Here is a 25,700-nt window from a genome sequence, read left to right as displayed (position 1 = left end):
TCCTATAGTATTGTCCTGAGGATTGATGTAATTACATGGAAGTGGTGAGACAGGTGCCTGGCACGTCCAAGGTACTCAGTAAAGAGACCTCCTCTCCCCCTTCTGAGTTTCATGATGACTGCACACCTACCCAGGAGGAGAGTTTCAGGGGGTGGGGGCGTGGTATAAATGGCATATTTGGGTGACTGGTTTGGGGTGGAACAAGTCATCCTTGTGGGTGGGAAGTGGTATCTCATTGTGGTTTTGATTTGCATTTCTCTAGTGATTAATGATGTTGAGCATCTCTTCATGTGCTCCTTGGTCATCTGTGTATTTTTCTTAGATAAATATCTATTCAAGTCCTTTGTCCATTTTTGAATTGTGTTGTTTTTTTTTAACTGAACTGTAGGAGTTCTGCATATTAATCTGGATATTAATCCCTTATCTGATATGTGATAGTTCCTTCCATTTTGTGGGCTGTCTTTTCACTCTCAACACTATATTCTGATGCACAAGAGGTTTTCATTTTAATGAAACCCAGCTATTTTTCCTTTGTTGCCTGTGCTTTTCGTGTCTATTCAGGAAATCCTTGCCAAATCCAGTGTCATGAAGCTTTCTCCCTTTGTTTTCTTCTAAGAGTCTTATGGTTTCACGTCTTACATTTAGGTCTTTGATCCTTCTATTTTGAGTTGATTTTGGTACATGGTGTGAGATGAAAGGCCACCTTTGAAGTTGGACTGTTAACAGAGGAAAGAGGCTGGGTCACTTGCCGAAGGGACTGGCTTCCACACCCGCCTTCTCTCCTTGACGTCCCCTCCCCGCCTCACATTGTCTCTCGCAGGTTCACAAGTTTCTAAACAGAAACCGGGATCGTCTTGACCCTGCAGTGGTGGAGATGCTTGCCCAGAGCCAGCTGCAGGTGCCCCTGCTGGCCGTCCTGTACCCCCCGACCCTGTTCTGTCCTCCTCGCCCAGACAGTCTTGCCCAAGGGGCTGGCCTTCAAGATCCTGGCACCTTGAGCCTTTGGCCGACCCACCCCAGCGCCCCAGGGAGTGGGGACGGGGAGCAGGCTGGGCTATGGACAGGCCTGGCGAGCCACTGCAGTCCCTGTCTCCCCCCGTAGCTGGTGAGCTGCCTGTTCCAGGAAGCAGAGCCTGATGAGTTTGGGGGAGGACGGGGCAAACCCACGCTGGCCGCTCGCTTCCAGAAGTCCCTGGGGGACCTCCTAGCCCAGCTGGGCAGGTGAGAATAGTGCCCCCACACCTGACCCCCGGGAGTTTGAATAGGGGGCCAGTCTGTGCTCACGTGACTCCCCTTTCCACCCACGAGGAGCCATGTCTGCTTCATCCAGTGCCTCAACCCCAATCCAGGAAAGGTGAGCCCTCCCAGAACCTGGCCGCAGAGCCCTCCCGTCCCTGCCCTGCCCTCTCAGCACCCCCGCCACTCCCGTCCCCTGCCCCGTGCTCCCCATGGCTGTGAGCCCCTCGACTCCATGTCTTTGGCTCTGCTGCACTGCCTGGCCACAGCTTCCAGGCCTCTTCGACGTGGATCATGTGGCAGAACAACTGCGCCAGGCGGGCATCCTGGAGGCAGTGTGTACCCGCAGCGCCAACTTCCCCATTCGCCTGCCCTTCCAGGCCTTCCTGGACAGGTAGGGCCCGGGATGGGGGGAAGCAGGCACCTCAGGGCCAGGACTCACTAGGCAGGCCCACCTGGAGTGGCTGGAGGACCTGGGGCTCCTTCTGGGGAAGACGGACCCACTTTCCCAGGGACCCTGGGCCGGCTGTCCAGTCCTCCCTTCTTCCACTCTCTGTCTCTCTCCTTCTCTCCCTCCATCTGTGTCTCCTTCCACTATTCGTCACCCCCACGCCTCTTCATGCCTCTGTGCATTCATGCACCTCTCCTCCTCTTAGCAAAACTCTCCTGGGTGTCTGGCACTTAGTAGGTGCTTTCCATAATCATTGTTGAATGACTTACAGACTGAATGGACCCAAGGGGCTCGAGGATCAAATGAGTGTGGGGAGAGGTGCTCATGTGCTTGTTCTGACTTGAGTTATCCATCCCTGGGCAGGTTCCGGGCCCTGGGGACAGAGGAGCAGGGCGAGCTCTCTGACCGGGAAAGGTGTGGCATCATCCTGAACCAGGTGCTGGCGGCTGAGTCACCCCTCTGTCACCTGGGAGCCACCCAGGTGGGTGGTGTGTGTGTGCAGAGAGGCAGGGAGGGCTGGCAAGTGGGAGGAGCATTCTGGGATCCTCTCAGAATCTGGGGGTCCTTCCAGGTGGCGGGGAGACAGAGTGGGCTGGGCGTCCCTGACACCCCAGGAGAACGGGTTGCCTGGAAGGAGGCTGAGGCCTCAGGAGAAGGGCAGGGTGGTCCCTGCCTGCACACCTGGCCTGCCTCCAGCCCACACCTCTGCCCCCAGGTACTGCTGCGGGAGCCGGGCTGGCAGCAGCTGGAGCAGTGCCGGGCCCAGCAGCACACCCAGGCCCTGCTGACCCTGCACCGAGGCCTCCGCGTCTGCATCTCCCACCAGCGCCTCCGCCTCCTGCTGCGGATGCAGGCTCGTGTGCGTGGGCTCCAGACCAGGTGTGTGGGGGGCGCTGAGACTGTAGGCCTCCTCAACGTGGCGGGGCAGGCTCTGGGAGACATAGGGCCTCGAGGCAAGTCTGTCTGCCTGCATCCCAAAGGCACTGGACTCTTCTTGCCGACACCCCTGCCCATACCTCTGCTGTCTCTTCTTGAATGCCCCCAGCCACGAGGAGCTCATTACCTGCTGAGGGCACTCAAACCTGCTGTCTTGACTCCTTGACTGGTGTTTTTTGTTTTTTTTTTTTGCTGCATTGGGTCTTCATTGCTGCATGTGGGTTTTCTTTAGTTGCAATAAGCAGGGGCTACTCTTCGTTGTGCTGCAACACTTCTCGTGGCCGTGGCTTCTCTTGTTGCAGAGCGCGAGCTCTAGAGTACAAACGCAGGCTTCGGCAGTTGTGGCTCACAGGCTCAGTTGCTCAATGGTATGTGGGATCTTCCTGGACCAGGGAGATCCCTGGATCTTGGGATCTTCCTGGATCCCATATCTCTCACATTGGCAGGCAGATTCTTAACCACTGGACCACCAGGAAAGTCCAACTGTCCTTTTTTCTAGTCCATTCTGCACTCTGCAGCAAGAATACTCTCTCTCTCTTTTTTGGCTGCAGTGGGTCTTAATTGAAGCATGCAGGATCGCTGGTTGTGGCGTGTGGAATCTATTAATAGCTCCCTGACCAGGGATCACACCCAGGTCTCCTGCATTGCACGCAGGCAGATTCTTTACTGTCTGAGCCACCAGGGAAGTCCCTCCAAATCCTTTCATCACCAGCAGGAACTCTGTACCCGTTCAACAATCATACCCCACTCCTCCTTCCCTCCAGCCCCTGGTAGCTTCCAGGATAATTTCTGCTTCTGTGAATTTGCCTATTCTAGATATGTCATCTAAGTTGACTCATACAATATTTCCCTTTACATCTGGGTTATTGCACTAAACATATTTTCAGGGTTTGTCCCTTTTGTAACATGTGTCAGAACACTGTATATTTTTTTACACCTGGAAATTGTTCCGTTGTGTAAGTGGACCACAGCCGTTTATCCATGTGTCTGTTGAATGTGCGTGTGGGTTGTCTCTGCCTTTGGGTTTATTGCAAATAAGGCTGCTATAAACATGAGCATGCAAGGCACAGTTCAAATCTCTGCTTTCAGTTCTTTGGGGTCTTTACTTTGGAGCGGAATTCCAAGTTACCTGGTAATTCTGTCTTTACCTTTTTGAGGAATCGCCAGATTGTTCTCCATAGTGGCCACACCGTTTTAGCCTCCGACCAGCAGTGTGTGCAGCTTCCAGTTTCACCACATCCTCGCCGAGACTTGTTATTTTCTGCTGTTTAAATTATTGCCAATCTAGTGGATGTGAAGTGGCATTTCATTGTGGTTTTGATTTGCATTTCTCTAACGACTAGTATGCTGAGCATCTCTTCATGTTCTCCTTGGCCATCTGTATGTCTCTTTGGAGAAACAACTATTCAAGTCCTCTGCTTGATTTTTAATTGGGTGGTTTGTTTCTTATTGAGTTGTAGGCATTCTTTATATACTATGGATACTAAACTCTTATCAAATATTTGATTTACAAGCAGTCTCCTCTCTCTTATTTATTTTTTAGTCTCCTCTCTTCATAGTGTACTTTGATATAAAAAAAAGCTGTAGACTTATTTTTTATTGAAGTATATTGGTTTACAATGTTGCAGGTATATAGCAAAGTAATTCAGTTACAAATATGTACATGCCTGTATATCTCTCTATATATTCTTCTTCAGATTCTTTTCCGCTATAGGTAATTATAAGATAGCGAGTATTATTCTATTCTATATTCTATATAGATATAGATATATATGTATGTATACATGTGTAACTGAATTACTTTGCTATATACCAGCAATATTGTAAACCAATATATTTCAATAAAAAATAAGATCCTTGTTGTTTATCTATTTCATATATAGTAGTGTGTATAGATTAATTTTTAAATATTCATCATGCTCAGGGCTGCTTCCTTGAGGAGTCTGGTCTTTCTTATATCTGGAAAATTCTCAAAGATATTGTCTCTTCAGGGATCTACTAGACTTCCAGAGATGTAATTTTTTTCATTTTTAGGAGTTCTTCTTGGGGGGAGGGGAAAAAAAGTTCTGTTTCTTAAATAGTAATGTGCCAGACTCTATTCCAAACACACCTCTTAATTCATTTCATCTTCTTGTGGAGCAGACAGTCCACTAATTCTCCTTTTAGAGGTGATGAAAATAAAACACGAAGAGGTGAAGTAGGGAATTCTCTGGCGGTCCAGTGGTTAGGACTCAGCACTTCACTGTCAAGGGTGTGGGTTCAATCCCTGGTTGGGGACCTAAGATCCTACAAGCCACGAGCATGTCCAAAAAAACCCCCAAAAACCCAGAGAGATAAAGACCTTATCCAAGACTGCTGTGACGAAACAGTAGAGGAAGGCGCCTGGGTGGCTGGCTCCAGAGCCTCAGGCCTCAGCCCTGTGTGTACAGCAGCCTCTGGGTTCACTTGCTCTTCTGTCCTGTCCTTTCCCCGTTGCTTGTTAGGCAGCCGGGCGCTTCATTGGGCTCTGGTTTTACACTCATGTCTTGACTCGGAGGATCCGGGTATTGGGTGTGAGCGTGGACTCCTCACCAGCCCCCTTCCCGGCCTCCAGGAAGCGGTACCTCCGGCGGCGGGCAGCTCTGGGGCAGCTGAACACCATCGTGCTGGCGGCCCGGCCCCTGCTCTGGAGACGGCGGAGACCACAGGTGAAGCCCACGGGTGGGGTGCTGCCTGGGGTGTGCTCAGGGGAGAAGCCAAGCCAGCCTTTGCCCGTCCAGCTGGCCGAATGACGACAGTGACTACCTTCCACGCCCAGCCACACGAGGGGCGGGGCCTCGGGGACCACCGCTGCCTGGCCAGAGCAGCCTAGGGCCTCTGGGAGCTCATCACCTTCCTTCATGCCAGGGCCTGACTCTCTCTGCCGGCTGGGGTGCCTCCATCCCCTCCGGGCCCCTTGGGCTGCTCCCTGTCTTGCCCGATGACTCCGATGTGAGGGCCATAAAGCAGCTCGAAGGTCAATGCCTACACGCCAGCTCCCTCTCCTGCCCCTCCCTGCCTGGACTTTGTTCCCCAAGGACCATTTCTTCCCTTCCTCCTGCCCTCTTCCCAGTCCTGGCAGACAGGCAGTGACACCCACAGCACTTCGGCTGGTGAGGGCTCTGGAGGGCAGGGGGCAGACGCCAGCCCCCTGGGGTCCATCCACACCTGTTCTGCTGGTGCCCAGGCCTCCTAGGAGGAGGAGGGGTCAGCTGAACTGCCCAGTCGGCGAGGAACCTCGAGGGAGCTCGGGGTGACACTTCACGGGGACACCACCTCCTCCCTCATCTCCTCCAACAGCTTGGGCGTCGGCACATCTGGCACAGCGTCAGGGCCTTCGAGACGGTGCCAAGCATGGTAGGTGGTCTGGAAGCTGGAGAGTGTCTGCTGGGTCATGAGCCTGCTGAACCTGGCCTGGCTTGAGGGGGAGCGTGGGGATCCCAAGGGTGCCGAGATGGGTCCTGTCCTCGGGCTCATCCATTGTGCCCCCCAAGAAGAGGCCTGGGTGCCCTTGGTTTCGCTCTGAGGGTTCGGGGGCCTTATTGGAGTGCCCAGGACTAGAATCCTTGGTCTCTGGAGGGGAAGCTTATAGCCCCGGGGGTGAGGATGGCCCCTGGGTCGCTGTGCCCCCTCCCTGAGTTTCTGGTCAATTGCTCCTCTCCACCAGGAGCTGGGGCGCTTGGAGATCCCAGCTGAGCTCTCTGTCATGCTGAAGACAGCGGAAGGTGAGTCGTGATGGGCCTCGTTCTTCCACGACCCCCTCCTCTCCCAGTGGCCGCTCCCTCTGATGCTGTCTCTGGGTGCCCCCAGCTCACTGCCTGGCTCCCTCTGCACTGGAGCCAGGGGCTGATGCTGGGAGGTGGAGGCGACACCAGAGCCAGTCACCTTACCTGGGCGTTTCTGGGCTGCCTCCCATGTCATTCCAGGCCGTCAGCACGCCCGGGTCCAGAGCATCACCGAGGCCATGCCCCCGGAAGTTCCCGCCCGGCCCAGCCTGACCCTCCCGCCTGACATCAACCAGTTCCCCTTCTCCAGCTTCATCTCCATCGGCTTTCAGGTGGGCTCCCAGGCCTCAGCTCGCTGGCTGCTGCCCATGTTTCCCCAGACACGAGCCCCCAAACACAGGCAGAAGCTGTGTTTGTCCTTCTTTCTCCAACCCCCTCCTCCATCTCCTGTTGTGGGAATTGTGGATGCAACCGCGTTGCTCGGAAAATCCGTTGAACCCACATCTCAGTCTATTGTTACTTATCAGCGATGCCACACCTTTGTTACACCTGTGGCATTGCCTTGCCATTGAACGCTGAAGTCATGCCGTTAAAGTGTGTTTAATGACAAGGCAGAGTGTCCAGGCAACAGTGCTGGAAACAAAAGCAAGATTCAAAAGTGCCCGAGCACAGTCCCGAAGTTCCCGGCAACAGCCGGGCGGGTGGGGAGATGACGTGTGTACCTTCACACAGGAAGTAAGACTAGGAAGAAAGAGGTGAAAATGTTAACTCTGGTTATACCTCACAGTGGCAAATTGATGGTGGTTTTTATTCTTCATCCTTTTCCCTGTTTTCTGAGTTTTCCATATGCACGGGCTCTAGTTTTCTAATCAGAAAGAGTAATTGAGGTGTATGTTTTTTAATATTGATTTTTATGTTTTGGCTGTGCTGCGTCTTTGGTGCTGAGAGAGCTTTCCCTGGTTGCGGCGAGCAGGCTTCTCATCGCGGTGGCTTTTCTCGTTACGAAGCAGAGGCTCTAGGGTGCAGGCTTAAGCAGTTGCGGTGCGCGGGCTCAGGAGTTGTGACGCACGGGGTTAGTGGCCCCGTGGCATGTGGGATCTTCCTGGAGCAGGGAACAAACCAGTGCCCCCTACATTGGCAGGTGGCTTCTTAACCACTGGATCACCAGGGAAGCCCAATCAAGGTGTATTTTTAAGGCGATTTTCCTCTCCAGCCCGTCTTCCTCTTGTATGCTCCTTCGGGGCTCCCCCAGGCCTGTGTCTGGCAGGTCAGCACGGATCAGCCCCTGCTCAGGCACGTGGCACCCGCCTTCCTTGCAGGAGCTCTCCTTGCCCCACCCTGGACAGCTGCTGACCAAGCCCCTGACCCGGCTGGACGGTGAGAACCCTCAGCATGCCCTGGATATCAACAAGGTGGTGAGTGACCCAGCGGGGAGGGGACAGGGTGGGCCCATGCGGGGGTGCTGGTGGGCACAGGGAGCCCTGCGTGACCTGCCTCCCCTGGCTTGGTGTCCGCAGATGCTGCGGCTGCTGGGGGACGGGTCGCTGGCGCCCTGGCAGGAGCAGACCATGGGCCAGTACCTGGTGCGGCAGGGGCAGCGCCAGCCGGGGCTGCGAGATGAGCTCTTCAGCCAGCTGGTGGCCCAGCTCTGGCGCAACCCCGACGAGCAGCAGAGCCAGCGCGGCTGGGCCCTCATGGCCATCCTGCTCAGTGCCTTCCCGCCGATGCACACCCTGCAGAAGCCACTGCTCAAGTAGGGGGCTCCGTGGGTGGGGGGCCCCGCGGACAGGGTCAGCAGGCCACCCCAGGCTCACAGCGGCCCTGTGCTGCGCCCGCAGGTTTGTCTCCGACCAGGCCCCCAGGGGCATGGCAGCGCTGTGCCAACACAAGCTGCTGGGGGCCCTGGAGCAGATGCAGCTGGCCCCTGGGTCTGCCCGGGCCCACCCACCCACCCAGCTCGAGTGGACGGCCGGATGGAGGCGGGGCCGCATGGCGCTGGACGTGTCCACCTTCAATGGTGAGGCGCGCGTCCTGCTCAGGGCTCCCACGGCAGAGTCTGCCCGGCACCCTCACCCTCCCCAGACCCCCTTCCCACCGCAGCCCTCCCAATGTGATCCTGACCTCCCGATGTGACCTTGACCTCCCTGCCGTCCTGCTGGTGGGACCCCCACGGGACAGCACCCCTTTCCCCGTCAGGGAGGACCCTGCTGTCCCTCTCTCTCACCCCTGCCCCTCGTCCTTGCAGAGGAGTGCTACTCGGCCGAGGTGGAGTCCTGGACCACAGGGGAGCAGTTCGCCGGGTGGATTCTACAGAGCAGGTCTGGGGGCTGGGGATGGGGGAGTCTGGCTGACATTGACCGTTGTCCCGTCCACCTCCTGAGTCCTTCTCGCCCTCTCAGCCTGCTGTCCCACCAAGTACCTTCTGCGGCTGCTCCTGCAGGCCAAGGCCTGCTGCCCAAGGGGTGGGGGCGAGGTGTGGGAGTCATCGGGCAGGGTCCAGACAGCAGATTCCAGATGGAGAACGAGTAGGGAGTATTCCTGCTAGATTTGGCCCAGATTCTGATCAAATTGGTAAAATAAATACAGCAGAAAAATACATAAAAACAAAAACAAATACATCAGAGCTAACGCAGAGGTAGAGGGCCTTTTTTTGCAGAAAAAGAACGGAAACCGGGTCCTCTCGCCCCCCTCTGCAAGCGCCTCCCCCCGCTGCACCCCCAGGTCCTTGCCGCTTCCGGATGGTCACCTGCCTGGCTGACCACCCTCTCCTCCCTGCCCCTGTCTCACCCAGAGGCCTGGACCCGCCCCCGCGTGGCTGGTCTGTGTCACTGCACTGCAGGGACTCCTGGAGAGACTTGGCCGGCTGTGACTTTGTGCTGGACTTGATTGGCCAGACCGAGGACCTGGGGGACCCAGCCTGGCATCACAGCTACCCCATCGCCCCCCGTGGCCTGTAGGTGCCACCCCCAGCACCTCTGGCTCCTGTCCCTATCCTGTTGTAGGCGACCCCACCGCCACCCTGTCATACCCTGGGGTTCCCTGGTGCTGCCACAGGTCCAGCCCCCAAGCCTCCTCCCATCCCGTGGGGATGACCCCGACCACCCCCCGCCCTCTCCATGGCAGCTTCTACACCCTGCCTCAGCCTGGGCACCCCACCTCCTTAGCTGGGCCTCCATGGCTGGAGGTGGCCCCACCAACCCCTTAGCTGGGCCCACTGTCTCCTGCAGAGCCGAGAATATCCCCCTGGCCCCCAGCATCCAGGCCCCCTCACTGCCCCCAGGCCCACCTCCGGGTCCAGCCCCAACATTGCCCAGCAGGGGGCTCACAGGTAAGGCGGGGAGTGGGCACACTCGGGTGGGCAGGGCGATGAGAATGGGTTTGCAGGAAGCCCCTGCCCCCAGCAGGTGACACCAGTTCTCCGTAGGTGAGTCCCGGACCTCAGGGAGTCTGGATGGCTTCCTGGACCACCTCTTCAAGCCAGTCCTCTCCCCTGGCCTCAGCGTGAGTGTCCTGCACCCCAGCCCAGCCCGGTCCCTCCTGTTCTGGGGCCTTTGCTGCCTCTCCCAGCCCTCCTAGGACTCTAGCTCTGACCTTTTGACCTGTGACTTTTGCCTTCACAGGATCTGGAGCAAGGCAGGGCTCTGAGTGGCCGCATGAAGGGAGGGGGTGCCATGGGGCCCATGCAGCAAGGCAGCTACCCCATGGGTGAGTGCAGGGCTGAGCCCATCCGGGGTCTCCCTGCCCACGGACGGGGGGAGGTGTGGGCCAGGCTTCCCACGCGGCTGGCGTCAGAGCTCCAGCCTGCACCCCGGTGGCCCATGCTCATCTCCTCGCCTGGGGCTGGAGGGAGGCTGTCTGAGGGCCTGGGTGGGCACTGATGTGGGAGGACCCTGTCCCTGCAGTGTACCCAGGGATGGTGCAGATGCCCAGCTACCAGCCAGCCATGATGCCAGCACCCATGCCCATGATGCCAGCCATGGGGCCGGTCCCAGGTAAGACTGGACTGTGGCCGCCCGGTCCCTTCTTCGGGGGGTGGGGGTGTGGCGGACCGGGACTAGAGGAGGGAAGGTCCCGCCTGGAGGGCACAGTGGGCAGGGGGCTGGGAGCTCGGCCATGGCGCTAATCTGCCCTGACTGCCTGCCTGCCCACCATGCCCCCAGCCATGGTGGTACCACCACAGCCACAGCCCGTGCTTCCCAGTTTGGACGTGAGGCAGCTGGCGGCCCAGCAGCAGGACTTCATCAACCAGCAAGCACGGATCCTGGTGAGGAATGGTGGGGCCCACGGATCGCCTTGTGGGTACCAGCCTGCAGGGAGAGGCGAGGCTGGCTCTCATCTGGCGCATCACGCCCCGTCCATCAGGCCCAGCAGATGACCACCCAGGCCATGACCTTGTCCCTGGAGCAGCAGGCAAAGCAACTCCAGAAGCAGAGTCAGGCCCTGGCCCTGGCCCCAGCCCCAGCCCCAGCTGCAGCTCCAGCTCCAGCCACAGCTCCAGCCCCAGCCACGGCCCCGGGCCCAGCCCCTACAGCAGCTTCCCTGACCTCACCTCCTCCAGCCATCACCCACGAGCCCAAGACACCCACCCCCCAGAAGGAGCCAGAGAGTGGCCTGGAGTTGGTAGGTGCCCGCCTGAGGGTGAGGAGCCAAGGCTGGGGAGATGGCAGGGCCTGGGATGGGCAGCTGGTTTCAGGGCTGCAGATGTGGGAGACGTGGGGGGTTGGGGATGGGGCCACAGGGCGATGCAGAAAAGATGCTGCCCGGCCTCGGCCCTTCGGGTCCGAGTGGGTGCACTGTGCGAGTGGCAACTTGGCCGGCAAGGCTGCTCCTTCTGTTCCCCTTCCTGCCAGCAGGAGGCCCCGCAGGAGGCTGAAGACAGGCACCCACGGCCCAGGAGCTTCCAACAGAAGCGAGACTATTTCCAGAAGTTGGGTGAGCATCCCTGGGGAGGCAATCAGACACAGACTCAGACACCGCCCCAGCCTGGCCAGGGGATGGGAGGTTGCCCTCTAGTCAGGGTGGCCCATCCAGGAGCCCAATGTCACTCAGTCGTGTGCAACTCTTTGTGACCCCACGGACTGTAGCCTGCCCGGCTTCTCTGTCCATGGGGATTCTCCAGGCAAGGATACTGGAGTGGGTTGCCATGCCCTCTTCCAGGGGATCTTCCCAACCCAGAGATCGAACCCAGGTCTCCTGCATTGCAGGCAGGATTCTCTACCATCTGAGCCACCAGGGAAGCTCAGAGGGGCGGGCCAAGTGGAAGGTAATAGACAGGACCATCTGGGGGGCATTTACAGGGCAGCAGCCGAGCAAGGTGAAGACCATGAAGCCTCCAGCCAAGGTTAAGATCCCCCAGGCAGAGGTGCAGGACGAGGAGCCAGAAGAGGAGGAACAGAGAGCAGGTGGTGAGGAGGCGGGGGGCAGGCTGGGCCTTCGGGGTTCTGCACAGGGTCTCACGTCTTTCCTCTCTTCATGGGCAGGGCCCTCAGCTCCGCCTCCCCAGGTGGTGAAGAAGCCGCCACTGTCGCAAGGTGCAGCCAGAGCTGCACAGGAGGCCGAGGCTGAGCCAGCCACGGAGGTGGGGCCTGGCGGGGGGCACAGGCCGGCCGGGGGCAAAGCCGTGGTGCGTAGCTCGGACCCTGAGCCCTGGCGGGCAGAGCCCAGCAGGGAGATCCGCAACATCATCCGCATGTACCAGAGCCGCCCTGGCCCTGTGCCTGTGCCCGTGCAGCCGGCGAGGTGCCAGGGGAAGGGGGGAGGGGAGGGGAAGGGGAGAGGAAAGGGGGGAGGGGAGGGGGGGCTAACCGCTCCCCAGAGAGTCACCCTGTGAACTTGTGACCTCTTCCTTCTTTCAGGAAGCCCCCCCAAAGTTTCCTAAAGAAAAACAACCCTAAGGATGAGGCTCTGGCTAAGCTGGGGATCAGTGGTGCCTCCTCGCCCCCTCAGGTGAGGTGCCCTCTGGTCCAGAGCATAGCCGCTCAGCTCTGGAATCCTCCTGAGGCTCCCTGGGGTGAACTTGGCCCTGGGTCACAGCCTCTGTGTGTTCCCTGTGTTCCCAGACGCTCCCCAGCCCAGGGAAGGCCCCCCCACCGGCCGTGGCCCCTCGACCCAGGGCCCGACCACGGCTGATGCCGTCCAGCTCCATCAAGGAGAAGCAGGGGCCCCTTCAAGAGCTGTTTGGCCAGAACCCACCCACTGCCCAGAAACCACCCCCTCCACCCGCACCTCCACTGCCTCCGCCCTGGGAGCCAGCGAGCCCTCCAGCTGAGCCCCGCAGTAAGGAACCCCACATTCCTGCTAGGTGGGCTTTGGAGGGGGCACGGTAGGGGGGATTCCCAAGGACCTATCCAAGCTCACAATGCCAAGGTCAGCGGCTCGGGCTTCTGGACTTTGGAGCCGTAGGCGAGGAGCCCCAGCTTCCGCGTTCCCGTTGGGGGCAGGGCCGGGGCACCCCCGGGGCCTGTCTGGCACAGACGGACTGTCACACATAGGGCGTTGGCCCCGGCAAGAATTTAGTGGCCCTGCTGACGTGGTCAGGGAGGGCCCACGCACGTCTGGGACAGCTGGAGGCGGGAGTTGGGACAGCAGGTGGGAGGGAGCGGCAGAGATGAAGCTGGCCGGGCGTGCGGGGCTCTGGAGAGGAGGGTCTTCTCTGCCTGTGCCCCCATCACCCCGTGCCCCCAGGCAGGTCCACACCTGATGCTCTTCGGCCCCTCCATCTGCCAGGCTTGGTGGAGCCCATGGGGGACCAGGGGGTCTCCACCCAGCTGCTCGTGCCCTCAGGCAGCGTGTGCTTCTCCTATGCCAGCGCCCCCTGGAGGCTGTTCCTGCGCAAGGAGGTGGGCACCAGGGTGGGCTTCACCCCAGCTGCTCTGGGTGGGGGGCGGGGCACAGGCTGTGGAGGAGCCAGCCTGGGACCCCGGCGTCGGCTCCCCACTGCCCACCTCCTTGCCTGGTTTCATCTGAGCCCCGGAGGCGAGGTGGGGCGGGAGCCGGGCTGGCGGGGGGACCACCCGCCCACTCTCGGTCTCCCGTGCCCCCATCCAGGTGTTCTACCCCCGGGAGAGCTTCAGCCACCCCTACTGCCTCAGGCTCCTCTGTGAGCAGGTGAGCACCCGGCCCCACCGGGGTATGTGCAGACAGACCACGCTCCCCACCCCTGGCCAGGCTACCACCGTGGGGCACTGGCGTGTTTCAAGCCCTGCCTGCCTTTATTTATTCCTCACAACATCCTTCAGAATGAGGACCGTTTTTGACTTCTGTGTGTTAGTCTCTTAGTCCTGTCCAATTCTTTGCAACTCCATGGCCCGCCAGGCTCCACTGTCCATGGGATTCTCCAAGGCAAGAACACTGGAGTGGGTTGCCATGCCCTCCTCCGGGGCATCTTCCTGACCCAGAAATCGAACCCAGGTCTCCTGCACTGCAGGCAGATTCTTTACTGTCTGAGCCACCAGGGAAGCCCTTTTTTGACTCATAACGAGGGTTCAAAAACGAAGAGCATGCAGCACCCAACACAGGCCAGGCACACAGCAGGTGCTCACCGGCGCCTGCCTGCGGCCCGTGGACGCTCCCAGAGGCTCATGTTTGCTCCCCCCAGTTCTACAGCACCCCCTCCTCCCACAGGTCTGTTCTTTCAGGGATGCTTAGCTGAAGGAGGAGCAGCAGCTCAACTAGTGCAGGCATCTGGGGGGGCAGGTGGGAGCTCCGGGTGGATGCAGCCCTGAGCTTGGAAGCCCCTGCGTCCCTCAGTGTCGTGCCCATGGGGCCCTGCAGCTTTTCCTCTGTGCGTGGCTGCATCTGGGGCGCGCTGAGCCCTCGGGACCGGGTGGTGACTACATGGCTTTGCCCCCAGATCCTGAGGGACACCTTTGCCGAGTCCTGCATCCGCATCTCCCAGGACGAGAGGCGCAAGATGAAAGACCTGCTGGGTAGGGTCCAGGGACCACGGAAGGCTCAGGGAGCTGGAGTGATGCGGGTTGCGCCTGTCCAGAGGGAGGCAGTAAACTCTGGGGTCCCCGCTGTGAAGGAGCCTGGGGACAGGCTGGGGCTCTTCCCACCCGCAGGAGACCTGGAGGTGGGCCTGGACTCACTGGATACGGCTGAGGACGGCGTCAAGAAGCGCATCGTGGTGGCCGCCAGGAACAACTGGGCCAATTACTTCTCCCGCATCTTCCCTGTCTCGGTCAGTGAGGCTGGGTTGGCAGCGGCTGGGTGCCAGCTGGATCCCTCGGCAGCAGGATGAGAGCTGGGGCGGGCTGGGTGGACAGTGGCCTGGAGCCGGGAGCCGGGCTGTGACCCACCCGCCTTCCGAGCAGGGCGAGAGCGGCAGCGATGTGCAGCTGCTGGCTGTGTCCCACCGGGGGCTGAGACTGCTCAAGATGACCCAGGGCCCCAGCCTGCACCCCGACCAGCTGAAGACTCTCTGCTCGTACAGGTGAGCGGAGGCCAGGGCTGGGGCAGAGGGCGGGGATGGGCTGGTGAGACGGCCCCCCGGCTCATGCCCTCACCCTGGGCGCAGCTTTGCTGAGGTGCTGGGCGTGGAGTGCCCGGCCAGCTCCACCCTGGAGCTGTCGCTGAAGAGTGAACAGCTGGTGCTGCACACGGCTCGGGCGGGAGCCATCAAGGCTATGGTCGAGCTCTTCCTGAGCGAGCTCAAGAAGGCAAGTGTGGGCTGGCAGGGGGCCTCCACCGCTGCTGCCTGCTGCCCAGTCCACCTTGGCTGGTCTCGGGGCTGTCAGCCACGCTCCTTCGAGCTGCCTGGAGTTGGGGACGCTGGGTGGAGAGTGAGGCCAGCAGGGGAGCAGAGGGGACAGGGAGGAAGGGGTCACAAGCAGGCTGGCCCCTCACCTGCCTGCCCACCTGCAGGACTCTGGCTATGTCATTGCCCTGCGAAGCTACATCACCGATGACCACAGCCTCCTCAGCTTCCAACGTGGGGACCTCATCAAACTGCTGCCGGTGGCCACCCTGGAGCCAGGTATCTGTGGACCAAGCAGGGTGGCGGGCAGATGAGGCGGCGCCTCCAGTGGGCACGGGGCGGGGGGGACGGTGCGTGGGTGAGGATCCGTCCTTGGACGTCTCTAGGCTGGCAGTTCGGCTCCACGGGCGGCCGCTCCGGACTCTTCCCTGCTGACATCGTGCAGCCGGCAGCTGCTCCAGACTCATTCTTCTCAACGGAGCAGAGGAGCAGCCAGGGGCACAAGGGTCAGCTGCAGCGCAGAGAGTGGGATAGGGCATCGGAGGTGAGGAAGACGGGAGAAGCCGAGGCAAGGCCTCACTAGGAGCCTAGGAAAGGGCTCCGTGGCCCCCAGGCGGCCGAGGACCACCCGCTTGCCTGGTGGGCAGCGCTTGGCCTGGTGCTGCCCCTCTGCCTGCTCCCAGTTTCTTGCCCTGTCTCTCCCCAGCAAGACTGTGAGCTCCCCGTGGGCAGGGGTGAGGCTGTCCGCCTCTCGTGTGGCCCTCGTGGTACCTAGTATGGTGGCGCCTGAAAAATGCTCAATAAATGGCTCTTGATCTCCCTGGCTTCTGGTGGTGTGCTCACTGCAGCCGCTCTGCCTGCTCCTCTTGGGGTGGGCGGGGCTGGGGGCTGGGGGCTGGGGCAGGGCCTCGGGACAGGCCAGTGGACCCTCGGGTGGCACCAGTCTCCTGTGTTTCCAAGTTCCCCACCCACGCCTGGAGCCAGGCGCGCAGTGACAACTCGGCCACCAGCCTGTCCCCCTCTGTGGCCTACGTGGCCCTGCCCACGGACTCCGACTACACCATGCAGGAGTTTGCCCTGCGCTACTTCCGGAAACCCCAGACCCTGTGAGTGCCCTTCCTGCCCCCATCCCACGCCAGCCCATCCTCAGTCCCCCTGAAGTGGGCCTCCCTGCTTGAAGCCCCCGGGCCAGGGTTATCTGTACCCTCTAGACCCGGCCTGGGATGGGGGGTGGGGAGGGCTGAGCAAGCAGAGATGTCCTCCCCCGTCCCCCCTCAGGCCGGCCCAGACCGGTGGAGATGCTGAGAAGGCCACGGCCAGCCTGGTGCAGTACAGCAAGGTAAAGGGGACAGTGCAGGGAAGCCAGGCCCGCAGACCTGCCCGCTGGCCCTGCCCCGCCAGCCCCAGACCTACAGCCCAGCCTCTTTGGCTGCAGGCTCCCATCCAGGAATCGCTCATCAGCTTCAGTGATGAGGACACGAACAGGCAAGCTGTGGAGAGCTTCCAGGGTGAGTGGCCACAGCCTCTTGGGTCCCTGTGCCTGCGACCTAGGAGTCCAGTTGCCTTCTTGAGTTTGCCTTCTCAGGGAGGCGCACTGGTGGCTCCTGTGCCACGTGGCCCTCCCTTCTACTCATGCTCAAGGGGTTGTGGCTTGTACGGGGTCTGTGCGGGAAGGCAGTGGTGGGCCCAGCTCACTATGCGCTCTGTGTAGCCCTGGGGCCCACAGCATCTCTGAACCCTGTCTCACTGGTAAGGCTGGGGCTGCCACTCCGCTTGGCTCCCATGCATCTTGACAGCAAGGCACGAGATGGCCCCGCGTAGCGATGGCACCAGGCAGGGCCAGGGCCAGGGCCCCGTCCCAGCTCACCATGCATCTTGTTCTGCCCACAGCTCTGATGCAGTTTATGGGGGACCAGTCCAAGCCACGGGGCAAGAATGAGCTGGATCTCCTCTATGGGCTGCTGAAGGTGAGCATGGGCTGAATGTGCCAGAAGCTGCAGAGGAGACAGTGAGCCCTGGGGGCCCCTCTCGACCTTCCTGCTGGGGCTCCAGGGCATCCCCTCTCCTTGCTCATCATCATCCTCTTTACGTGTTCAAATCATCCGGTGATGTTCATTGAGCAGCTGTTACACGCTGGGCCCAGGACAACTGGGCCAAGTTGGTGAAGCCCCCACAGAGCTTACCACCTAAAGAGATGGTCGTAAACCCTGATGCCGCGCGCCTAGGGCCAAGAGTCCCATGGAGAGAGCGAGCAGGGGCGGGGCTGCTGTGGTGCAGCAGACTTGGTGACAAGGTGACCCTGGAGCAGAGGCCTGAAGGAGTGAGGGGGTGAGGCCTGCGTGCCTCAGGGCAACGCGTGTGGGGGGCGGGGAGGGGAGAGGAGGAGCCTGGCGCCAGCGAGTGAGGGGGAGTGGAGGGTGAGGACCGGGAAGGGCGGTGGGTCCAGGGCACGGAGGCCTTGCCGTTTGTCAGGAGGTCTGAGTTTTCAAGACTGGGGAAAGCACTGGAGAATTTGAAAGACTGACGTGGCTTACAATTCTTGGGTTTGCTCTGGCTATTGTCTGTGATTCTGGGAGTTTAAGGGCAAGGGAAGGGTTACTGCCATGATCCTAGGTTAGACATGGTGCTGGCTCAGGCCCAGAGGCAGCAGGAAGGGTTTGCTATGAAATGCACGTGGTGTGTGAGAGAGAGGCCAAGGATGACACCAAGGCTTTGGCCAGGGCACTGGCTGGTCTCCCACTACGATGCCTGGTGAGGGAGCAGGGCTGGCCTGTGGCGGAATCTGCTGAAGTCTGAAGTTCCAGTCTTCAAGCGGAGGGTCTGGGCTTCAGGGGAGACGTCTGGGCTGGAGGCAGAGGCTCAAGGGCACTGCAGCCTCTAGAGGTCCCGGTGGTGAGGGGAGTCAGCTGAGACGACTGGGACAGAGGGACCAGAGAAAGAGGACAGGACCCAGCTCGGCCTGGAAGCGGGTGAAGTTGGTGACTTGGTGAATGGCCAGTGGTGCAGATGCTGTTGAGTCGAGTGAGACCAAGCCCGAGAGAGGACCATGGCTGTCACCCCGACCTGCCCCCCTACCGTGGCCATTAGTAGGATCTCTCTGACCTCAGATTCCACGCCATCCCACCCCCACCGCCCTGCCCCTCCTGTCCCCACAGCTCTGCCAGGAGAAGGAGGATCTCAGGGATGAGGTTTACTGCCAGGCCATCAAACAGGTCACAGGACACCCCCGGCCGTGAGTGGGGGACGGGGGTGGGGGGGCAGGGGGGGGCCTCTCAGGAAAAGCAGAGCACTGCGGCCTGGCCAGCCTGAAGCCCAGGCTCTCTGCCCTGCAGGAAACTCTGCGCGAGAGGCTGGCGCTTCCTCAGCCTCCTCACGGGCTGCGTCCCCCCGTCGAACACGCTGATGCCCTACGTGACCAAGTTTCTGCAGGACTGGGGTCCTCACCAAGGTGCCGGCAGGGAGGGGATTCCGGGCTGGGGTCTTGGCTGCTCAGGGAGGGGCTGGGAGACGCTCACAGCCCGGCCTGGCTCCTCTCTGCAGAGCTGGCCCAGAGCAGCCAAGAGCACCTGCAGCGCACAGTCAAGTATGGGGGGCGCCGGCGGCTGCCCTCCCCAGGCGAGATGCAGGCCTTCCTGGTACTGGGGGTGCGGGCTGGGCAGCGTTCCAGGACTCCCTGTGGGTGGCAGGAGCTGGGGCCTCTTTCCATGGGTGGACTGACCCTGCGCTTGCCCTGGCAGAAAGGACAGGTAGTCCACCTGGTCCTAATTCACTTGCCTGGGGGTGTGGATTACAAGACCAATATCCGCACTTTCACGGTGAGTGCAGGGCCACAGCCGGGGGCAGGGGGGGCAGGGGAGACACGGGAAGCCTGGGAACCCCCCCACCCCCGAAGTCCCATTTCTTCCCTGGCACCCCCATCTCTGTCCACATGTCTAGGTGGCAGCAGAGGTGCTGGAGGAGTTGTGCAGGCAGATGGGCATCACGGACCCCCAGGAAGTGCAGGAGTTTGCCCTCTTCCTCATCAAAGGGGACGGTGAGCCACCTGGCCTGGGGAGGATTCCCCTGCTGTGGCCTTGAGGGAGGCAGTTCCCACGCTTGGGGCTGGCCGGGCCGTGGGCGGGGCTGGCCCTGGTAAGCCTGTTCAGGTTGTGAACTCCTGGTGCAGGTGAGCTGGTGCGGCCCCTGTGGCCCCAGGAGTACCTTAACAGCGTGCTCGGGGGTCTGGATGTGAGCCTGCACAGCCGGCGGCTCGGCTGGGAGACCCGGCTGCACTTTGACAATCCCACCTACATCAGCACCCACTACGGCCAGGTCAGCCTTGCACGGTAGTGCCAGCCTCAGCTGCCTGGGCAGGGGCCCTCCAAGACTCCCTGCCCTCAAAGGAGAAGGGAGGGTGGCAGCAGTGGGCTTGAGGCTCAGGAGCCACCCCCTTGCTGCCCCCGCCCCGCTCAGGTGCTGCGGGACTACCTTCAGGGAAAGCTGGGGCTCAGCCCCCAGGAAGACGCCCGACTTGCCAGATTGGCTGCCTTGCAGCAGCTTAGCAGGAGCACGGAGGAGCCCCCCTCAGAGTGAGTGTGAACGCAGCCACCATGCCTCCTGTCACCCCCTTACCCCCTCCTCCAAAGTCGAGGCCACTGGTGCCCTTCACGGCCCTAACCCAGCGGGCTATGTACACCTGTCCCCCATCCTACCCCACACTCCTCCAGGGCAGGGCCCACACCTCATCCACGTGTCTGGATCCCTGGTCTCACCCACGGGAGCCACTAGTTCATTGATTTAGCACCAGCTGTTTGCCCAGCCTCGCCTGACCAGGCTGTGTCCTAGGCAAGACCTCTTGGCTTACGTGCCAAGGCAGCAGCAGTGGCAGCAGCAATGGCAGATGAATGTGGCCACTGTGAAGAGCCTGATGGGCCGGGAACTGAGGCAGCTACAAGGATGCAGCCCCCAGGAAGCGCAGATCAGCTTCATCAGTGGGTCTGGGGCAGGGGGACGGCCAGGGAGGGGGACGGGGGCGCCCAGGAAGGAGGGCCAAGGGTAGAGGAGCTAAGCAGCTTCTCCACCAGCCCTGCTCTCCATCTGCAGAGGCTGTGAGCGAGCTGCCCCTCTTCGGCTACACGGTTTACCTGGTGCTACGAGTGAGCAATCCGGCCCTGCCCAGCCCCGGCCTCCTGGGGCTGAACCGCCAGCACCTCGTCCTCATGGACCCCGGCTCCCAGGTGGGCCAGGCTTCTGCCCCTCTGCTGGCCTGGGCACCCTCGGGGCACTGATCTCCCACCCCCGACACTGACCCCACCCCCCAGGAACTGTGCTGCTCCATCGCCCTGAGAGACCTGCAGCGGCTCCACCTGCTGAGCCCACTGGAGGCAGAGGGCTCCCCTGGCCTGGAACTCAACTACGGCTCAGCCGACAACCCCCAGACCATCTGGTTTGAGCTTCCGCAGGTGGGTGGACTCTGTGCGCCCTGAGAAGGTGGCGAGTGCCTCACCCAGGCCCGGTGTGCCCAGCTGCCTGGGCCCAGGCTGCTACCCAGGGCTCTGCCATGGCAGAGCTGGGGACAAAGGCGGGGGCTGGCGGGGGAGCCCTGCCTTCATGTGCCACGCCCGCACAGGCCCAGGAGCTGAAGCACACCATCACCTTCCTGCTGGACGGCAACCCTCCTTCCAGTTAGTGGCCGCGCTACACCCAAGGCGGGAGCAGAGACGGAGACAGGACCCCTCCCCGGCCCACGTCTCACCTCGACAATCTCCTCTGGGTGCCGTCAGGCCAGTCTGGTTTGGACTTCAGTGCTTGGCTGTCCTGGAATCCACTGTAGCACGGCCCACAGTGGGGCTGCTACAGGGACTTCAACTGGGGAAGTGCTGCGAGCCTCATTCTGGGGTGGGCCTGCAGTGGGGACTGCGGGAACTCGGCTTGGGTGTCAGGGGGTCACCCAGCCTCGGGGAGATGCCCACCTGGGGCCTGGCCCCACATCAGCACGTGCCCAGACCTGGGAGGAGCGGCTGCTGAAGAAATAAAACCCCCAAGAGAACAGGGCTGTGCGCGTGCGTGTCAGAACCAACGGACGCTTTATTCTCCTGGAAATGCTGACGTCCCGCCCAGCCTTCCCGACCAGGAGCTGAGCTGGGGCAGGGCGGGCTGCTGCCTCTCTTGGCATGAGCTCTGCCCCTGGGCTGGGCTGCAGGCGGCATCTGGAGGGGAGAGGGCGGGGGGGGGGGTGGACCAAGGGCAGCTCCTCGAGTCAGCTTGACGGCATGGCCTGCTGGGCCTCGCCCTGAGTTTAAAGTGTTTTAAGAGGGGGAGGGACCGTTTTCTTCTGCTCCTCTGGCAGCCACCACACCATATGCCCCTTTCTCACCTGGGGATCTGGCCCAGAAAACTCAACCGCGAGGGCCAGGAAGGCAGGCAGGCGAGGAGAAAGAGGGCCTCAGGCTTTGCGAGCAAAAAGTAAGCTGGGCTGACCTCGCTGTGGGAGGCGTCTAGGCCCATTTCCAAAGTGAGGTGGGGCTGGAGGCGGGGAGAGCCTAGGAGCAGGCCGCCCGCCCTCCCTGGTCCTGAGCGAGGCCGGGCGGGCCATGCTGGAGTCTGGGGGGCAGGCAGGAATGTGGGCCCCATCGGTCATCTCTGCGGGCCACACAGGCCGTGCCAGTCGGCTTCACTCTCACACCGGCCTCGGCCGTGGAACAACTGCTTGATGACGTCCTGCGCCTCTTCCTTCACTAGATTCGGGGGGGAGGGGGCGTGAGGGCCAGTCCCCTCCCGGCGGAGCCCCCACAAGTCCCTCCCAGCTGGTGCCACTCACACTCACCGCTTCTTCCCGGACAGGGGTTCTGGGTCAGTGAGTGTGAGAGGTGGCGGGCGAAGGCTTTAAACAGTTCCTGGAGAGAGAGTGTAGGGAGGAGCCAGGAGCTCCCACGCCAGGACCCAGAGCAAGGCAGACCCTGGAGGGGGCTGCGGGCTTCCGCCTTGTCTTGTCCTGGGCTCATGCTTCCCCCACGCCGTCTGCACCCCAGTGCCCCAGGCTCAGGGGAGAACAGGGCCCAACCACCTACCATACCTTGGATGCAAACTTGCCCTCCTTGTAGAAGGGGGTCAGACACTTGACCACCACGTTCGCAGCCTCCTTCAGGGAGATGCTGGGTGCCAAGAGCTGGCAGGAGCCTTGGGGGATTGAGGGGCGCTGGTCGCTGGCTGAGACGCTGCCCTTCGCCTCAGCTAGGATGGAGGCCTTGGCTGAGGGACGTGGCCTCTTCTGAGCCTGGCTCCCTGGGCTCTCCTGGGCAGGGCCACAGCAGAGGGTCACTCTGGGGTCCCCTGTTCTGGGCCCCTCCCTTCCTTCTGGAAGATGGGGTCTCCAAGCCCGCTGGCTCCCTCTGGCCCGGCCCATCTGCCCTGGGGTGTGGACAGTGGAGACTGTCTCGGAAACCCCCCAAGCAGGCTCCAGCATGGCAGCCTCGTGCCTCTCGGTACCTGCTGGGGTCTGGGCCGCTTGCCTCTCTGTGCCTCCTCTGTGGGGCTGGGCTGGCCTTCGGGGGGCCTCTGATCTCTGAGCGGGCAGGCACTGGCCAGAGGGGGAGCAGGCGTCAGGGTCCAGTCGCCTCCTCCCCCTCAGCCCGGGCAGCCCCGCAAAGCCCGTGGCAGGAACCAGCCCCACTGCAGAGGCCCAGGGAGCCAAAGGGATGCCAGGACTGCCCACGCACTCACCTCGGCCCCTCCTCAGCACACTCCTTGGTCTCAGGGCGGGCAGCCAAATGCCCCACGGCTCCATCCTCCTGCCCTGAGCCCTTCTCCAGGAACGTCAAGGGTCCCCGCGCCCCATCACGGGAGGGGCTGGTACCATCTGCCCCCGGGGCTGCAGTGACTGGGGGCGGGCTCTTGGTCCTTCGGCAGAAGAAGCGGGCGATGTTCTGAGAGTCCTTGAGTGCCGCGGCGGCCAGGAGCTGCTGCTTCTTATTGACCCGGGCCTTGGCGGTGGGGCTGCCCCGGGCAGGGCCTCTCTCCTCCTCAGGGGAGGGCCCCCGACAAACAGCACCGCTCCTGGGGGCCTCTCCTTGGGGCCCAGGGAGGGACTTGGCGGGCTCCGCACCCTGGCAGTCACAGGGCTGGCTAGGGGCCCCCCGCTCGCCGCCCTGCTTAGGCCGGGGCTCTTGCTCCGGGACCCACGTCTTCTCCATCAGCTCTGTGGCCGTCTGGAACAGGCAGGAGCCTTTGGGGAAACCAGCTCCCACCCGCTTGGGCTTGAGCTGCGAGGAGGAAAGAGGCTGCTGACCACAGGCCCCTTCAGCACTCGCTGGCGGGTCCGGGTGTGGCCGCGGGGGCTGGGGAAGGCAAGGCTGGGCGGGCGGAGGCTTGGGGGTCAGGCTGGTGAGAGGTGCTGAGGGGGCTCCAGGGCAGGGGAGAGCGAGGGTCAGGGCTGTGATGCCAGGAGGAGCAAGGACTGTGCCGACACGAAGGGCGAGGGGCCGGGGCGCCGGTGGCTTGGTGGACGCACCGAGTACACCTGGGAGGCGGGCAGGATGTCATGCTCGGTGGGCTCCGGGGGCTCGGCCTGGGCGCTGCAGCTGCTGGCGCCGCCGCCCACACGGTACAGCTGCCCATCCTTCGAGGCTCTGTGGATCTCAGCCACCTGGGGCGGGGAGGGAGGGGGGAACGCCCTGGCTGGCACCCGCTAGCTCCAGGCTTTCCATGAGTGGCTTCTGTGGCTCACGCTTGCAGGCAACTGGACACTGAACAAGTTCTAGTCCCCACAGGGCTGGCTAGAAATCCTTGCAGCCAGGGAAGGAGGGAAGTCGGGCTTCTCTCCACCTAAGTGGCCCCCCGGATGGGGAGCTGCCCCGCCCACCCCTGCCCGGCGCCTACCTTCTTCAGCACGCTGGCCTTGTACAGGTTGGCCACCTTGGCATTTCGGAATGTCTCGTGTTCCAGCTCCACTGCCTTGGCCTGGAGGTCAAGTCTGAGGGCAGCAATGAGATTAAGGTGTCAGGCCTGAGGTCAGCCCTGTGAGATTCCCCCAGGGGACCCTGGAGATGGCTTCAGGGCCTGGTGGGAATGGCCTTGGGCACAGGGATTCCAGCCTGGACTGTCTGGGCCCCTGTGGCTTACTGTCCTTCGGCAGTTCCTGGCACCCTGTCACGGCCAAGCCTGCCCCCCGGTGGGGCTGTGTGAAGACCCACACCCCCTTGGGAAGAAGATGAGTCACAATTTGGGAAGAGGTGCTCAAATAAACCGGGCTTCCTAGGTGGCTCAGTGGTAAAGAACCCGCCTGCCAATGCAGGAGACACAGGGTTCGATCCCTGGGTCGGGAAGATCCCCTGGAGGAGGAAATGGCACCCCACTCCAGTATTCTTGCCTGGAGAATCCCATGGACAGAGGAGCCCGGTGGGCTGCAGTCCATGGGGCCGCAGAGAGTCGGACACTACTAGGGACAGAGCACGCACGCCCAAACAAGTACTAGGGACAGAGCACGCACGCCCAAACAAGCCAGGGGGCTGACGACGCTCACCCGTCAGTGGAACCTGCGGCCTGGCGGTTACTGCTCAGCGCCTCCTCCAGGAGCCCCAGGCAGTGCTCACGGGCCTGCATCGGGGCAGGAAGGTGGTCACACAGGTCCCAGGTTGGGGGAGGAGCCTGGGGGCAGGTGTGAGGAGCTGCCCACCTCTTACCTTCACAGTGAGCCTGGGGATCTTCCTACTGGCAGCCTCTCTCAGGGGACAGTCCTCATCTGCGGGGGGGAGAGGCAAGTCCTTCCACCCTACTTCCTGCTCTCTGGTGTCCCTGACCCTCCAACGAGGCATCCTCCCCCCACACCCTGGGACCACCCCAGGGGACGTTTCTGTACTGACCTGGGGGTACGAATTCTTCTGTCTTGGGGTCTTTGCCCTGGAAGATGACATGAAGTCCTGTGAGCCATCCTGTCCCATAGCAACACAGCTCCCAGTCTAGCATAAGAGAGGGGCTGAGAGGGTGTGAACAGGGGCCACCCAGAGCCCCCTGAACCCCACTCCCTTCACCTTGCGCAGGCGCATCTGCTTCTGGTAGAAGAGATTCCATTCCCGCTTCTGGGCCTCATCTCTGCCCTCGTCCCCGCTGCCTCCAGACCCTTCGTCATACCTAGGCGACAGGCTGGGCGTGAGCCGTCCTGGGTCTGGGCTTTGCCCTCCCATCACGTGTCTGGTAGGGCAGTGATGTCTCTGATGCCCTGGACACTTGGGGGCAACGCTGATGTCCTGGCCCCAGTGTGGCCCTTGGGGCGGGGACATGTGTCACTTCTGATCTGGCCTTGGCCCCAGGGAGAGAATGCCAGACTCTTTCCAGTGGGTTGGGGGGCCCTGGCCTCATAGCCCCTTACCTGCTAAAGCCCCCATAACCCCTGCGGCCTCCCTCGTACAGCTCAGGGTCATAGCCATTCCCCTGGGAGGGGCCAATGCAGGTCTTGTTCCAGCTGCTTCTCTGCTCCAAAGCGTCCAGCTGCTTCCGCACACCCGTGGGGTTCTGGCAGCAGTCACAGCCTTTGGTGCAGGCAGGGGGCGAGTCCCCGAAGTACTTGGCAATGGCAGCATGGCGGCACCTGGAGCAGGGGTGGTGAGGGGCCCGCTCGGGCCAGCGTTCGTTTACTCAGTCCCCAAACTCTGCCTGAGCA

The 25,700-nt window shown here is 61.6% G+C and overlaps 2 protein-coding genes across 2 annotated transcripts in view; one reads left to right on the top strand and one right to left on the bottom strand.

Annotated features, from left to right (window-relative positions):
* Positions 1-21,096, top strand: part of MYO15B (myosin XVB) — a 30,183-nt gene extending 9,087 nt beyond the window's left edge. The window contains exons 16-63 of the mRNA XM_070774459.1: positions 821-898; positions 1,103-1,221; positions 1,309-1,354; positions 1,506-1,630; positions 2,051-2,168; positions 2,403-2,566; positions 5,217-5,310; positions 5,942-5,998; positions 6,309-6,366; positions 6,568-6,698; positions 7,686-7,781; positions 7,884-8,119; positions 8,205-8,383; positions 8,612-8,684; positions 9,158-9,319; positions 9,594-9,694; positions 9,791-9,867; positions 9,987-10,071; positions 10,269-10,358; positions 10,527-10,630; positions 10,729-10,986; positions 11,217-11,298; positions 11,664-12,105; positions 12,222-12,312; positions 12,426-12,642; positions 13,093-13,205; positions 13,414-13,473; positions 14,219-14,294; positions 14,430-14,548; positions 14,682-14,800; positions 14,885-15,026; positions 15,232-15,343; positions 15,451-15,608; positions 16,025-16,170; positions 16,343-16,403; positions 16,500-16,572; positions 16,955-17,031; positions 18,220-18,296; positions 18,397-18,512; positions 18,605-18,699; positions 18,802-18,879; positions 19,001-19,097; positions 19,230-19,375; positions 19,517-19,632; positions 19,889-20,034; positions 20,147-20,280; positions 20,365-20,505; positions 20,673-21,096. Of these exons, the coding sequence (XP_070630560.1) occupies positions 821-898; positions 1,103-1,221; positions 1,309-1,354; positions 1,506-1,630; positions 2,051-2,168; positions 2,403-2,566; positions 5,217-5,310; positions 5,942-5,998; positions 6,309-6,366; positions 6,568-6,698; positions 7,686-7,781; positions 7,884-8,119; positions 8,205-8,383; positions 8,612-8,684; positions 9,158-9,319; positions 9,594-9,694; positions 9,791-9,867; positions 9,987-10,071; positions 10,269-10,358; positions 10,527-10,630; positions 10,729-10,986; positions 11,217-11,298; positions 11,664-12,105; positions 12,222-12,312; positions 12,426-12,642; positions 13,093-13,205; positions 13,414-13,473; positions 14,219-14,294; positions 14,430-14,548; positions 14,682-14,800; positions 14,885-15,026; positions 15,232-15,343; positions 15,451-15,608; positions 16,025-16,170; positions 16,343-16,403; positions 16,500-16,572; positions 16,955-17,031; positions 18,220-18,296; positions 18,397-18,512; positions 18,605-18,699; positions 18,802-18,879; positions 19,001-19,097; positions 19,230-19,375; positions 19,517-19,632; positions 19,889-20,034; positions 20,147-20,280; positions 20,365-20,505; positions 20,673-20,732 (5,745 nt within the window). The 3' untranslated portion in view covers positions 20,733-21,096. The remainder of the gene's footprint in view (positions 1-820; positions 899-1,102; positions 1,222-1,308; positions 1,355-1,505; positions 1,631-2,050; positions 2,169-2,402; positions 2,567-5,216; positions 5,311-5,941; positions 5,999-6,308; positions 6,367-6,567; positions 6,699-7,685; positions 7,782-7,883; positions 8,120-8,204; positions 8,384-8,611; positions 8,685-9,157; positions 9,320-9,593; positions 9,695-9,790; positions 9,868-9,986; positions 10,072-10,268; positions 10,359-10,526; positions 10,631-10,728; positions 10,987-11,216; positions 11,299-11,663; positions 12,106-12,221; positions 12,313-12,425; positions 12,643-13,092; positions 13,206-13,413; positions 13,474-14,218; positions 14,295-14,429; positions 14,549-14,681; positions 14,801-14,884; positions 15,027-15,231; positions 15,344-15,450; positions 15,609-16,024; positions 16,171-16,342; positions 16,404-16,499; positions 16,573-16,954; positions 17,032-18,219; positions 18,297-18,396; positions 18,513-18,604; positions 18,700-18,801; positions 18,880-19,000; positions 19,098-19,229; positions 19,376-19,516; positions 19,633-19,888; positions 20,035-20,146; positions 20,281-20,364; positions 20,506-20,672) is intronic.
* A 16-nt stretch (positions 21,097-21,112) lies between these two features.
* The window catches only part of RECQL5 (RecQ like helicase 5), a 29,965-nt gene continuing 25,377 nt past the window's right edge, over positions 21,113-25,700 (bottom strand). The window contains exons 9-20 of the mRNA XM_019981314.2: positions 25,410-25,628; positions 25,072-25,171; positions 24,904-24,940; positions 24,724-24,782; positions 24,564-24,637; positions 23,921-24,014; positions 23,553-23,687; positions 22,766-23,304; positions 22,532-22,622; positions 22,119-22,337; positions 21,870-21,939; positions 21,113-21,780 (exon numbers count right to left, since the gene is read on the bottom strand). Coding sequence (XP_019836873.2) covers positions 21,680-21,780; positions 21,870-21,939; positions 22,119-22,337; positions 22,532-22,622; positions 22,766-23,304; positions 23,553-23,687; positions 23,921-24,014; positions 24,564-24,637; positions 24,724-24,782; positions 24,904-24,940; positions 25,072-25,171; positions 25,410-25,628 — 1,738 coding nt within the window. The 3' untranslated portion in view covers positions 21,113-21,679. The remainder of the gene's footprint in view (positions 21,781-21,869; positions 21,940-22,118; positions 22,338-22,531; positions 22,623-22,765; positions 23,305-23,552; positions 23,688-23,920; positions 24,015-24,563; positions 24,638-24,723; positions 24,783-24,903; positions 24,941-25,071; positions 25,172-25,409; positions 25,629-25,700) is intronic.

Source organism: Bos indicus, chromosome 19 (genome assembly GCF_029378745.1).
Source record: "Bos indicus isolate NIAB-ARS_2022 breed Sahiwal x Tharparkar chromosome 19, NIAB-ARS_B.indTharparkar_mat_pri_1.0, whole genome shotgun sequence".
Classification (NCBI taxonomy): domain Eukaryota; kingdom Metazoa; phylum Chordata; class Mammalia; order Artiodactyla; family Bovidae; genus Bos; species Bos indicus.
The sequence above is the reverse complement of the archived record's forward strand: the minus strand, read 5'-3'. Positions and strand labels throughout refer to the sequence as shown.